A 14,495-nucleotide genomic window follows, 5' to 3' on the forward strand; every position below is an offset into this window, starting at 1 on the left:
TGAACTGGTTCAGAGCTGATTTACACATGTCTAGTATGTAACGAGCGGCTGAGGGTTCAGATATTTTTGATATCCTACACCATACGATTAGACACTGTGCACAAATATGAACCTGCGTTTTTCGTGTTAGCTACCTAAGAAGCATAGTTATTAATTGCTTTTAAAAAAAGGACTACAACATCCGTACTTTAAGTACGAAAAAGAAAGTGTGTTTATGATTCTTAAACTTTTATTTCTGTACATTTTTGTCAAATTACTTATACTACCTTATATGCTAAAATTTTCTTCCAGTCTTCTTAAATGATCAACGTTTGCTTCCGGAGGTGAACTGTTGTGGTTCAAAATGTTGTTTTTATAAACGTCTATGTTTCTTTGCACCGAATTCATATTATTATAAGCTTCTCTGGGTATCGGAAGTAATCTATTTTGCGCGTGGATTTTAAGATTATTTGCTACATTTAAATTACGTTCCATATTCAAAAAAAGTCTTTCGTTCGGATAAGTTGCCGGCGCAGGGGGTACTAAAAACGGCACATCGGGTTTTGGTATGGTTCTAAAAAGGTTTCTGTCCAATTGACCATTATTATTCACATTGCCAATGTTATTTAATGATTTTAAAAACGGTTGATGGGTGGCCGGCACTCGGTTTGGATAGTTGAAAATCCAAAGTCGATCTCCGACGAACATTGGTCTCGGTGTCATTATACCTAAGCTACTATAATACTGTTGAGCGAGGAGTTCAACATCGTTCGTATATTTCCTCTTCCATTTTGTGCGTCGATTTTGAAACCATATTTTTATCTGTAACAAAACATATTTACTTAGATATTAAAACTAAAAAAAACTTTAATTATAGTGAAACGGACTAGACAAAGAGCCGCTGCCAGCTTATCTTGTAGCTCGCCAAAGTTTTGATAATGGCGATTAAAAAAATAATTTTTGTCTGTAAAACCATTTGTTATGCTTATAACGTTAAGATTTTACCTGTGTTTCCGTTAGTCTCAATTGCCTGGCGAGCCTGCCTCTAGCCGCGACGGAAAGGTATCGGTTCTTTTCGAATTCCGCCTCCAAACTCTTTATTTGTTGAGCGCTGAATGCAGTTCTAGCTCTTTTACCACGAGACGATGATGGTCCTGTCAAGAAAATACAGTATTGCATTGTCCATTCTATTTCAATAGACGAGAGTTTTATAATTTTCTAATGTGAACTTTTAAACTTTACGAAGTACCGTTCACTATTCATTGCTTTGATACTAAAGCGCGCGATTGTATCCACCACTGAATCGATTAATCATTGATTTATGGTTTAAGTATAATACCTATATAATTCTAAAAATATACACATATACGTCCAAATATTTAATTATCCCGAGAACTAACTTCTTTTCTTACAATAAGTTGAATAGCTATTGAATTAAAAAATATTGAAATTATCTTGTTCCCGGCTGTAAGCAGAGCGGACACGGCATGTCATCACCTTGCAGCTATTTTCAATAAACACCTCTTCCCCGTGAGTAATTAGTGGTAATATATCAACATGTCATTCTCCTGAGCGGATACGGCGCTATCTCGAAAATTGTACAAGCAGTAGTCTTTTGGCTCTCACTAATGAGCTTGTAAAATCAAAAAGTTTATATATAATCACCGTTAATGATTTTTGAAGCTTTGATTATAATACTAGCAACCAAGAAAGTGACGTTTTTATAAGTTGAAAAATATTAGTAGGAACAAAAATATACTTGCGGCAACTCAACGTATGTAAACGATTTATAATGTCGTGTAAACGCTACGTTTGATATACGCGGTGTCGGAGTGGTGCTAGTTTCTTTATAACAATTTTACAAGACACGGTGTCACAACAAGTGTTATTTTTTTATAAATACGTTTAAAATATCTTCTTAACTATTCTTGTTCATAACTTTTTAGCAGGTTTCGTTAGAAAATAGATTTTTTTTGCTATTCACTTGTAACAAAATTATGAATATAGATATTTATTAATGTGTAATTTTGTGAATATTTTTGTTCCTTCGTAAAAATCACGAGGGCACAATTCGTAAATCTAAGCAAAATTTTACAATTATTTCTTTTCAAAAGCATTTCATTTCTAGTATTTTTATTTTGACTTCGTCTCTTCTTTATTAGGGTATATTTATAACAATGAAAATAGTTCAAAGCTAGCAACTATCAATACCTACCTATAGTAATTTAAAAGTAACAAACTTTTTAGGTCTGTACAGACCAATGTAACTGTTTATCACATCACTTCCAATTATGTAGTGTTTAATTTAATTACCGACTAAAATTAGTCCATTCGCTTTGTTAGGTAAACGCGAACAACAAAACATGAGTGAAAATGCGTCCGCGCTACCCAGAGCCACTGGTATAAAGCAATTAATGTCAATATATCGTCACATGTCAACGGTCGATGTCTTTGTTTCGCGCCTCTGTTCCATTAGCAAAGTTACACTTGCTGACATCGAGGAAACATTTTGTAATTTATAACCTCTATCATGCATAGCAATAAAGTTAAATATCGAATGGCCCGTGTCATTCATCGATGCATATACGAAGATTCCAATGGTCGACATAAACACATTCGGAAAACCTCCCATCCGCTCGCTGGTAATAGAATTTTACAGCTTTTTAATGAGCCCAAACCGCTTACTAAATAACGGCCGCGGGACGGTTCTTTTCATCTTTATTTCCCTTTTTTCAACTCTGTGAGTAATTACAAGAGTGAAAGATTTAGCTAACGAGACTCGGGAGGAGTAGAGATTTATCTTTTTCAGAACAAATTTAGAAAATGAGACATCAATGCACGGTTGGCTCGCCAGTGTGTGCGTGTGTCCAATAAATTGTTTTATTTGTTTGTACGAACGAGACGTCAGGGAACCAATTCAAACGGCTAATTTGAGTCCCGCGGCACGAACATAAAAAACCTAGGAGATGTTTAAACGTTGACTGCTCGTAAATAAATTAGCACGCGATTTTATTTTGCGATTGTTCGTTTAAAGGAATTATTGCTGATACATTGAATACATCTTTGGATAATTCAATTTTACTTTCGTTAGATACTTCGAACGACATTTTTAATTGACAATTTTTTTTACATTCATCAGATCAGAAGTCATTGATCTCATTGGTTCTCAAACTTTTCTTTTACTACTGGACTCTTGGGAAGCGAAGTGTTTGACGGAAACTAGGTTTGAGTATTCTAGGCCCTAGAATTGTCGTAATTCAGTTCACGTCCTAAGTTTTTAATCTTTTGGAAACTGATTATCCCTTTAGTATTTTTTAAAAAAATGATCAGTACCTATTTTCGCGATACAAAAGAAAGGTACACTTTGAGAAACACTGGTCTACGCACATTAATCAAAAAAAGTTAATCTTTGGCCCTGGATCTTTTAAAAAGTCAATATTATTTTAGTTGTACGCTAACAGACTTACAACTCAAATAACAGTTAATTGGCGCCAAAAATACACATGACGCGCAGAGGCAGAGGCATGGCGTATAATGTCAAATGACTCGTGAAGGCGCGAAGTTACACAAAGTTTTTTTTAATTAATTACCGTTACTCGTGTTACTGCAGCTCGTCTTACAATGATTAATACTTGGAAGTTTCTTATTAAACATACAGAGGTGCTGTTTGCCTAATATTTTTTCCGTTGCAATCGCTAGAGTAGAGAAGTTTAAAAGGAGTACTTAATTGGCTTTGTGAAATTACTTTTTACGATTATCATGCGAATGTTTGGATGGATGAATGTTTGTTGAAGGTATCTCCAGAACCACTGCATGGATTTAGCTGAAATTTGGTACAAATGTGGAACATAGTCTGGAAGAACGTTAAGGCTACATTTTTTTTATAATTCCACGTGGACGCAGTCGCTGGCGTCAGCTAGTAAGTTTGTAAATTTTAAAAATCTATCTTACAAATCTATTTTTGGGAATCTAAACCTAAACCTACAATATAAATATGTTAGACTTAGCGCTTAAGGTATAATATTATTATAGAATAATCAAATATTATTAAGTCTAAATGACTGGTGACAGTGGTAGCGTCTGCAGCAGCGTGCGAATGCAATACCTTATCACAGAAGACGAGAATGTAGTGAAAATATTTTCGCGTTTTGACCGATATGTGTATCGGACGCCGAGCTCTTACCCCTTTTCGTTCTTAAGAAGGGTAGGAAAGTGGATCAGTGAGAAAAAAGGGGAAATATCCTTTTAGAGATAAGCTACGGATCTACATCTTTTTTATGGCAGATATCTATGGGCAACGGACATTTCGTTATTTTAGCGATTTCACGTGGCCACTAGCTAGTTTGCCATCTCGTACAAAAAAAATAATATTTAATATATTGATGGTCATTTAAAGTCCTTTCCCATATTATTTTCAGGTAGAGAATTAACCGAAAAGATACTGGACTCGATGAAAATATATGATTAGCGATATGGTTTAAATTTCGTACCTATTTTTCCTTTCCCTATAATATATCTACATTTTCCTACGGTAATCAAAAGTTGTTCAAAAAGTTTTTATGTGGGTTGCTATACCACCCGCCTACTGTTTCCTAAATGCATTTAGAAAATAATTAAGTAATGGCTAAATGGCAAACAATGGAAAATTATTTTATCTTATTTAAGATACTAGCTGTCGCCAGCGACTTCGTCCGCGCAGTACTATATAAAACCTAATTAGTAGATAGCCTATGTGTTCTTCCAGACTATGTTCTACGTCAATGCTAAATTTCAGCCGGATCCGTTCGGACGTTTGGAGATACCTTTAAACAAACATCCATCAATCTAAATATTCGCATCTAAAATATTAGTATTATAGTAATGATTATGATTGTGCGATGATGATGATTATGATTCCGCAAACATATGGACTAAACTTTTCTTTCATATTTCTACTTTGCGGGGTGTCCTGCTGTTAAATAGATAGATATTGAAAACCGTAGATTACGCGTTTGAAAAAAATCTTATGAAGTTTTTAAAGATTTCATATGGTTTGACATATTATAACGATATGTAGGTCATAGACAAAATGCATTTTATCGCTGCGGATGCGCAGAAGGATAAGAATAAGTAAAAGTTTTTCACATAAACAAGCTCAGTCGCATTGATTGTTTGAATTAACGGGGATGCCATCAAATATCTCTAGATGAATGAATTTTGAATGAATGATGTTTAACTGGCAAATTGTTCGGCAATTAAATCTTTAGTAAATTGGTTACAATAATAAACTAACCTGGTTGTTGATAATCAGGAGATTTAACATCCGTGAAGTCAAGACAGTCGCCTGCGGTGGAGCTTTCCACGTCTACCTGCTCAGAACTATCGCTTGCTTTGTCCTCGTCTTCTGAATCATAAGTCTGTTCTTGATTACACAAATCTTTATAAAGATTCACTGATTCGTTTACGCACGCGGCGCTACCAACTTCCGATGTGTTTCTATCTTCAACGCGCTTTTCAAATTTATCAGCCAGTAAATTATCAATCGAAAATGTAAGTTTAGTTTCTGTTTTATCTATTTTAGGATCTGCAGTTTTAATTTCTTCTACTTCCATTGCATCACTTATTTCGGAAGACATCGCGTAATTTATTTTTCACTTCTCACAGGCTCCTGCGTCCGTACCGCGTAGAGTCGAAGAACATTTTAAAGTTTCAGAATCCAAAACACTTTTTCTCCTCCATATCTGATTTAGTGTCGGGTAACTCACACACGATAATAATTTAAACCAATTTGAAACTCTAACGACGCGTTTTTGTCAAATTGGATCGCTGAAACGACTGCGAGTGGAGAATGTTAACTGCCTCTTCTGAAAAGCACGTCCGACGATGCGCTGTTAATTGTGTCCTCCTTATTGTTTAGAGCATAGGGTTCAAAATCTTTTAAAATTGTAAGATTTATCGTCCGACTGGGATACCATCGATCGAAATTAAGATGGAAAACCTCGACTAATGGGCGTCTTTGTGGATGACAATATTGTATGCCACATTTAGCAGCTTTACGATGTATTTTAACTTCTACTAGCTACAGTTAAAGCTTAAAATCGAATATTGCTTCTTAAACGATGCAAATAGCTCTCGAAGACGGTAGTGTGATATAATTAGCAATAAACCAATCAGGGCGCGGTGGGCGTGTCGGTAAAGGCACGGATGCGCCCGCGCACGTCTCCCCGTACATCAAATTGGTATTTATTTAAGGAGCCGCTTGAGATATGCGCATCTTCATTAATTGTGATAATTATTTAGTTAGTCGGTGTAATTGGACGCGTCACGTATGTGGGACAGCGCACAGCATCCCGCCCTGGGGTTATTTATAGCGGAAAGATCGTTATTTATTGATAATTATTGTCGCCGTAATCACTTACATAGTAATTGGGCTTAAAACTATCACATCATGTTTAATATACGAGCAATTTGCACCAGATTAATGATCCAAAAATTAAGCGCTATTTCAATTTCAAGAATGATTCGTAGTTTATGCGTAGGTATTTATTATTCAAATTATTTTATTACCCAACGTTTTCCGTCGCAAGATTTTTAAATACAATACATACGATAAGATAAGTTTTATTAGGGTACCACTGCTTTAGCGTTCTGCAATTGTTTTGCTTCTTCACGGTATGTAGTAGCCTACAAGTAGACCTATTCCCGACAAACAAAAATACGAATTTATGTATGTAACTTCTAGATCATATTGTAGGTTAAAATAAATTGTTTTTCTTATCGAATACCATTCCATCATCTTCACCTAAAGTACAGATTAAACTGATATTATATAATTACGGGATTGAACAAAGTTCCCCTACCCTAAAACCCTATCGGTGTAAAAATTTCACCGCTCTTTATATTTCGTAGGTATACTATTGCAAGTTGTTAGGTATGCAGATAATTAATCTGTTAAACTAGAAACAGTAATCTTGTCTTGCCAACATAAGACAGTGCCAAGATTTAATAGAGCCGAAACTAATGTTCCTCATATTAAAAGCAATAAATTAAAAACAAAAAAACACGGCCTTGTTGCCCCTTCAAATAACCGACATATTTTGTCATAATTAGGCGCGCTCTGTGGCGCTTCTTTTTTTTCTTAATTTTTTGTTGACAGTGACTTATAACGATCGCTCTGTTAAGCTACCATTCGCTAACTGAACTTATTGAACGTATTTAGGATGTAAGAAGTAAAATGGAAATAAACATAAATTCTATCTTGCTTCTTACTAATACTATAAATGCGAATGTTAAGATGGATGGATGAATGGATAGTTTGAGGGTATCTCCGGAACGGCTGCATGGATCTCGCTGAAATTTGGGATAGATGTAGAACATAGTCTGGAAAAACACATAGGCTACTTATTAAGTTTGTTTTAAATTCCGCGCGGACAGAGTAGCGGGCAACAGCTAATTTATCGAGAATTGTTCAGATAAAATATGTGAGACAAGAAGAATATTATAAGTATGTAGTTACAACTACAAATGAGGGATTAACCGATTATAGGGAACACATTTTCTAGCAAGAACTTATATATTTTTGTAATATATTAACCCAAAAGCCGAATTCGTCGTGCTAACGTCGTAACAATCTCCTAGGATCTTTCCGTATAACCATAGTGGGCTCCTTCTTCCTTTCAGATGTTAGTCTTATGCCTTTGATTGAGGGCTTTGTAGACTGTATAATTAGTTGATAAGAAAAATATACAATTACATATTGCAAAAATAGTATTCTTTGTTCTTCAATATAGTTTCCGGCAATAAGTTTCTAGAGGTGTATAAAAAGTTAAATATTTGACAAGTCGGCGCTGGGACTTGTTTCCGCATATTTGACTGTGGAATGCGAACTTTCAACCCTGGCGCTTCTAAATTGCTTCGGTATGCGGCGCGAGCGCGTCGCCTACAATGATTTACACGTGTAGGGGACGGCCCAGTTTGTTCACAAACTTAATTAGACCGGCACCGATGAGTATGGAGGAAATTCAATGAAATAAAATATTATAGGTTATTGCGGCAACTAGGAGAGACTGAGATTATTTATCAAAGGGACTCGTTTTTGCATTTTTTTCGTTTTTCTCTGATGTCAGAACTCCGAACAGTCGAATTGGGATTTGCTGTAGAACCCTAAATACGTTGATCTTTAAAGTGATTTGTTGGTCCTTCCTCAAAACATAATCTTATCCAGCATGTCGGAGAAGCACATTCGGACTGACCGGGTTTTCAAATAAACTAAAAAAGTAAAACTGAGTTGATTTAAAAATCGGTATTTAAAAAATAAGCTTTTTTTCGATTTGCGATGTATGACGTCACAATATGGCGTGGGATAATGGACATTTTATTTGTAGCGTATTTTAATTAACGTAACAAAATAAGTATATAGAATTTAAAAAATCTTAAGTAGCCTGTGTTCTTCCATGCTATGTCAAATTACAGTGAGATCCATGCAGCTGTTCTGGAGATACCTTCTAACATCCATCCATCCAAGCATTCACAATTTATCTTATTAGGATTAGTGTTTTCCTTATGCATTTATTTGTTTAAGCATTCTACCTTACTATTTAAACACAAATGGAAGTAATAAAATATCACATGATATCTACGACACCATCAGTCTTGTTTTTTTTTTAAATTTTCAAGCAATGCCCACGAGTCCATCCTCTCAGAGTGTGATTTTATTTAAGTAACTAACTAAGAAATGGGAAAAAATAAGGAAAAAAAACATGGTTTTAACAACTTTTATTTTGCTTTTTTTCTTTTCTTTTTAGAGTTTCTAATAGATTTAGAGTCTAAATCATCATGGTCTGGAAACAGATCATCTAAAGTTAACTCACTAATATCACTGGCATCATCAGAATCGTCTTTTTCTTTTTTGTTTGTATTTTCTTTTGTTTCTTTCACTATTTCCTTATATTTTCTTTTTTTATTTTTCTTAACGTTAACAATATTATCATCAACTATCTCGTATATTTCCTTTTCTTTTTCATTACCTGTTTCTAGATCTATTACATGAATTTCATTACCATTTGTTTCACATTTTTCGTCTAAGTCTTTATCGCGTTTTTTCTTTTTCTTTTTAATTTTTACAGGCATACTGTCAGTATCATTTTCCAAACTATTATTTTCCACAATTAGATCATTGACTTTTCTCTTATCTTCTATACTTTTACCTTTCTTTGTGTGAGAATAACCAATATATTTATCTTGATTTAATAGAACTTGCTCCTGTTGCTCTATTCTTGCTAATTTACCCAAAGCTTTAAGTCCATGGCGTGCACCTCTGTAAATTAAATAAAATTATAATTAGTTTACTTCATAAAAATAATGATGAATCATTTTAAACCAAAATATATGATTGTGTGGAAATAATTTCGAATCATATGCATAGCATGGGCGACGCCATAAAGGTTTAGGGGTGCACTTGCCAACCCCTAGATATAAAATATAAACTACTTCTAAAGACTTCAATACTAAGAATGTCTATAGATCTATATAAATAAATCAAAAACTACTATTCAGTCTTCCTCCTTCTTCTAACCATTGGAGTAAATATCTTTTTTTAGTACCTTCCTCCCTAGATAGTCTAGATTATCTGCTAGCAATGCTCTTAATGCATCCAGTTTAAAATTAAAATACATAGTGGTAGAAGGTAATAATAACATACTTATGTGCTGTTCTGCCTTCACAAGCTGCAAATAATTCTTCATCGGTCATTTTAAATACATCTTTTACAGTTTTTTCAATTTCCAAATCACTTTCATTAACATTTTCAACTTTTGATTCTCCATTATTCAAAATGGCTGTTTTAACAAAAAAGTCTGTGTACTGTTGATCAGATTTTTCATCTCTCTTACTTTTTTTGATCTGCCAAGTGTTATTTGTTATTTCAAATTCTGATGAGTCCTTTCTTTTGATTCTTTTGGTTTTTCCATTTTTATTCTCAACCTTTAAAAATATAAAAGATACTTAAGTCTTAAGTTTATATAAAATATTTTTGATTACACATCTTAATTTAAACTTTTTTATAATTTTATTTGTTTAGTCTAAATATTACAACAATTTAATTTTAATGCTCAAACAGCAATAAAATATAACAATTTTTGCAAAATTAAAAAAGGAACATCAATATACCTCCAAGTTCTTTGCAGCTTTGTTGTATAAATCATTCCACCAATGCTCTGTGAAGTCAGCTGCAGGATCATGCCCAACTCCCGCTACACTTCTCTTTAGCTTTGGTTTCAGTGCTTCGGAAATTCCATTCTCATGCTTACCAAGCCCTTTGCCTTAAAACAATTATTTATTTATTATTTATCAACATTACTAGATCTGTACCGCTTCAAAAAATTCTAACAATAATCAAATATGTTTTATGAGTTACCTGCACTCCAACCATACTTTTCCAACTGCTTTCTTGCAAAATCCATTGTATACAAATTTTATTTATTTTTAGTTTATATTTACTCTTGAAAGTAAATCAATTTTCTATGATTGCAAAGTATAAATAACCTATACTTTAAAATTACACCAAAAGTATTTTTGTACTGGACAAACTTTTATTAGTGAATTTTCAAACAATTAACTTTTAAAATAAATAATCAACGGCAAATCTTGAAGTTGCCTTTTGGTTATGATTAAATTCATAAAATGCAAGTGCATTACACAAACGAGTACTTCAAACACATGTTGAATTAATGACATTGACAGCAACAAAAATTGGTTTGACAGGTAAACAAGACGGAACCAAAACCAAAAAAAAAACTATCTTTCATCGGAGCATCGGCTGCAAGGTTTTTAGCCGAATTCTGATTTGAAAGTGTATTTTAATTTAAATATTTACATACATACAGCTCTTTTTAGAAAAGTAATATAGAAAATAAAATTTCGCAACTAGAAGATATAGTAAAGTTTATTTAAAATATTAAGAGGAATGTCTTCTTCCATTTGAAGTTTTTATTTTCATGACATATTTACATATAATTTAGATTTTATAACTGAAATTCTACTTTACTTGGCCTTCACGTCGTTGTTGAAATCATCAATTGTCGATTCATTATTTCTGAAAAAACAAAATGATAATTATTTTTCTATTAAAGTGCTTATAAGTTCACATATAAGAGTAAAACTTTAATAGAATACTTCACAAAATATTTCCTATTTGATGAAAACAAGATTATTATCATGCGTGTCCTTCTTATAAGTCTTATAACTGGGTAGTTTTTAAGTTTAAAATATTTCATGGAATTTAATTGCATGAATCATTATTCATAACATACTGAGAAACATTTCAATGTTTTCTGGCATCCTTACCATCAGATGGACATTGAAACAATATGGAAAAGAATATTTAAATTTCCAAATACAAACTCTAAATTATTTCTTAATAGCAGAAAAGTGATCATAGTTTTTTTCTCTCTGTGACCTTTCCAAGTAAGGCAGCCCATGACTTCCTGTGGATGAGTAATTTTCAAACATTTGATTGAATAGAAGTTCGTCTTTAAAATTTTTCATAAAGTAGACCCAACACTTAATTCTTTCCTTTTTATTTGTACCACTAAAAAAAAAATGTATATTGTTATCATAATAGATTTTATGTGGGAGCTTATGTATAATAGAGTTATAATAAATACATACAGTTTTTTAATATCTACATTGTCTATCTCTCTTATATAGTAATTTGGGTGATCCTCGAGTATGTCCAAATTGCTCATCATTTTTTCATCAACCTCATACACCTCCCCTAAGAAGCAGATTAAATAAAGATTAGTTACATTACATATGACTCGGATATGACGGCTGATGGAGATGTATGGAGGATTAGTACATAGTGTGCTGGCCCTCGATAGGGATAAGGGCAGGTTGATGATGACATTACATAATTGTGCATAACATATTCTATGCTACAAATTTTTTTGTGTGAAAATGTACTCACTCGGCTGGTGCTGCAAAATCTACCTAAAAGTATGTGTGGCTTATGTCTTATTTAAAAGCATGATGATGTGATGGAAATACTACATTAACTGTGGGTTTCTGACACCAAAACCTCTGTATGAAGCATATTGTCAGCCTCACTTTCATCTTTGACAAATCAAAGATAATGTTTTAAATGGCGCCTTTGATCTCAGCAACTCACGGTAAGATGATGATCAATGTCTTAAATACTTATATGTAATAGATAATAACCTTGTACATGATGTCCAACTCCTGGTTTATATAGTACAAATGGTATATTATATTTAGTTCCAATAATTAAAGGATATTTTTGACATGTTTCTCCATTGCCTATAAATTTGCTAACACCATTTTTACGATCAGTCAACCAATAGTGATTCGGTTCATTCTTTTTTAGTGTCCCATACACAAAGACTTTTTCACTCATCTAAAAAGTACATATTTGACAATTATATTTATAATTTTTCTAGGATGGATAGTAAGGGAAATTCTTCTTCTAGTCTTCTTGTTCTTGTACTTTAGTTTATTTGATGTAGACAACAAGCAATGCAGCTCATATCGGATGGGAATATTGAATATCAGGTTTACTGTTTTGCTAGCGATTAACCATAAGACACCATTAATAACCACTCACCTTCCTGGAATGATGTAAATAGCTTTTGGAAGGGGTTTTTAAAAGTATATGAAATCTTGGAACTATCATGTAGTATATTTAATAAAGTTTTAAGTGTAAATAATCATTATCTAATATTTAAAATTAGATACGATATTTCCTGAGTATTCTGCCTAATGTAATTATTATAATATTCGTTATTATTGCGCTCCTTATGGTATAATTCTCACAATTTAAATATTTTTTTAGGGATTTAATGAAATTGACATTTAAATTTGACTTTGATATTTGATTTTGTGTTTGACAGTCGGACAAAAATCTATAAAAATGAAAAAAAAACAGATTTGTGTTGACACATTGGTATGATTATTATAAAATATTGGTTTTTGCAAAGAAATTCAGGCAATTTTAATAAAGCTAGAGAATCGATATATATATATATAGACTAAAGACAGACAAAGTTATCTGACCCGGTGGGCATTTATCACAATTATTATAGCTCATTAGCGCCCCCCTGTCACCATCAAAAAATCTCAAATGACCTGATCTGTTCTGTCATGATGTGTAGCCTCTGTATTCCTTATTTTATGTACTCTTTGGCACTCGATGTCAGTTTTATTCATACGTCAATGTCAGTTGTTGTGAGTTGTGTTCTCGCAGCATCTGTATCTGTCGGTCCGTTCTCGCGATCTTAAAAAAGCTGCAGTGATATTTACTTTTTTCTAAATAAATCATTGTTTTTAAAATACAATTCATAATGTATTTTAATAATTTGTGAATTTTAGTTTGTACTATTTTCAAGAATTTTTCTCTTCATTGTTTTATCTTGATATTAAATAATATCCAAAATGAGATTGGCAGGGACAATTTTCAGTAATGTTACGAAAATGTTGGACTTCTATTCGCAATTTAATCCATCTCCGCTTTCTATCAAGCAGTTTATAGATTTCGGTAAGTAAATATTTGTTTCACTGCTTTTGCATGGTTATGTTACAATGGATTTGTGTTACAGTGTTATATAGATTATGTTCTTTAGCCCTAGAGTCAAAAGTCTAGAACAAATTTTCATAATGCCTTTGTTAAAAATTTACCATTTTAATCTATACCAAAGGCTGTCCAACTTGTTATTATCTTAAAATTCTTATTAGTTATTCTAATTATTATAATTTATGTTTATAAACATTATTGTTAATAGCTTGATTATAGAAGATCTGATAATGTTAAAAGTGATATTTTATAATGAAATAACTAACTTGTTACCTAGTTGCTACATTACTGTAAATCTTAATCTTCTAGCAAAATTAATGTATTAAAATTGATGTACAATGCATTCTATTTTAGCACACATGTTTGGTAAATTGACTCATTATGTTCACAATCTCCTGATAATACATTTTTTATGGTTTTATTGAAGTAAATGACAACTTCCTGTTTGTTTCCATATACTAATTATTTTAACCTTTGCATTAATTTACTGAATTATTTTTATTTTATGTTATGCCTTTGTATATAACCATAATGTGGAATACAATATGTACTAGAATTTTCTTATAGAAATATAATATATCACACAGAGACTAAAGTATTCACTATACATTTAATAAAAGGGTGTTTTAAAATATTACTTTTATGACATATTTGAGTATCAACTCATTGGCTGTTTGACTCCTTCTGCTATAAAAAAAAACAATAATTGCAAAAAGAAAGTATTCATGTTGTTAACTAGTTCATATAATATTATTTCAAGTCATTTTAAAATGTTTTGATTATATAATGAGAATTCTAAACCAATGTTATTTAATTTATTTGTAGTAATTTTATCTGGGACTTATATTTGTGTCATTTACATTATTGAGTTTCATGACAATGTAATTTGAAATGTAAACAAAGCAAAACAATTTAAATCATAACAAATTGTTATCAGTTTGCAGAACAGATG

At 32.4% G+C, this 14,495-nt stretch overlaps 4 protein-coding genes across 6 annotated transcripts in view; 1 reads left to right on the top strand and 3 right to left on the bottom strand.

The window, feature by feature from the left end:
- The window catches only part of Pdk (pyruvate dehydrogenase kinase), a 52,394-nt gene that overhangs the window by 13,134 nt on the left and 24,765 nt on the right, over window positions 1-14,495 (top strand). For 2 of the 3 annotated variants that reach the window (XM_013320870.1, XM_013320871.1), the window contains exon 1: window positions 13,181-13,507. The exons of the other annotated variant lie outside the window; for it this stretch is intronic. In XM_013320870.1, the coding sequence (XP_013176324.1) occupies window positions 13,405-13,507 (103 nt within the window). In that variant the 5' untranslated portion in view covers window positions 13,181-13,404. Of the gene's footprint in view, window positions 1-13,180; window positions 13,508-14,495 lie in introns of those variants that run through there. 3 annotated transcript variants of the gene reach the window in all.
- On the bottom strand, window positions 248-5,833 carry lms (lateral muscles scarcer). Its single transcript, XM_013320874.1, has 3 exons — window positions 5,252-5,833; window positions 985-1,133; window positions 248-801 (listed from the first exon to the last, which is right to left on the bottom strand). The coding sequence occupies exons 1-3, from the start codon at window positions 5,592-5,594 to the stop codon at window positions 268-270; spliced, it is 1,026 nt and encodes a 341-aa protein (XP_013176328.1). The 5' UTR covers window positions 5,595-5,833; the 3' UTR covers window positions 248-267.
- LOC106124325 (G patch domain-containing protein 4) lies at window positions 8,725-10,803 on the bottom strand. The gene is made up of 4 exons (XM_013320875.1): window positions 10,373-10,803; window positions 10,126-10,277; window positions 9,659-9,939; window positions 8,725-9,274 (listed from the first exon to the last, which is right to left on the bottom strand). Exons 1-4 carry the CDS (start codon window positions 10,416-10,418, stop codon window positions 8,734-8,736), a joined length of 1,020 nt encoding a protein of 339 aa, XP_013176329.1. The 5' UTR covers window positions 10,419-10,803; the 3' UTR covers window positions 8,725-8,733.
- Window positions 10,925-12,849, bottom strand: LOC106124326 (putative gamma-glutamylcyclotransferase CG2811). The gene is made up of 5 exons (XM_013320876.1): window positions 12,578-12,849; window positions 12,175-12,370; window positions 11,626-11,731; window positions 11,414-11,545; window positions 10,925-11,050 (listed from the first exon to the last, which is right to left on the bottom strand). The coding sequence occupies exons 1-5, from the start codon at window positions 12,644-12,646 to the stop codon at window positions 10,999-11,001; spliced, it is 555 nt and encodes a 184-aa protein (XP_013176330.1). The 5' UTR covers window positions 12,647-12,849; the 3' UTR covers window positions 10,925-10,998.

Source organism: Papilio xuthus, unplaced genomic scaffold (genome assembly GCF_000836235.2).
Source record: "Papilio xuthus unplaced genomic scaffold, Pxut_1.1 DF825946.1, whole genome shotgun sequence".
In the NCBI taxonomy this organism is placed as follows: Eukaryota; Metazoa; Arthropoda; class Insecta; order Lepidoptera; family Papilionidae; genus Papilio; species Papilio xuthus.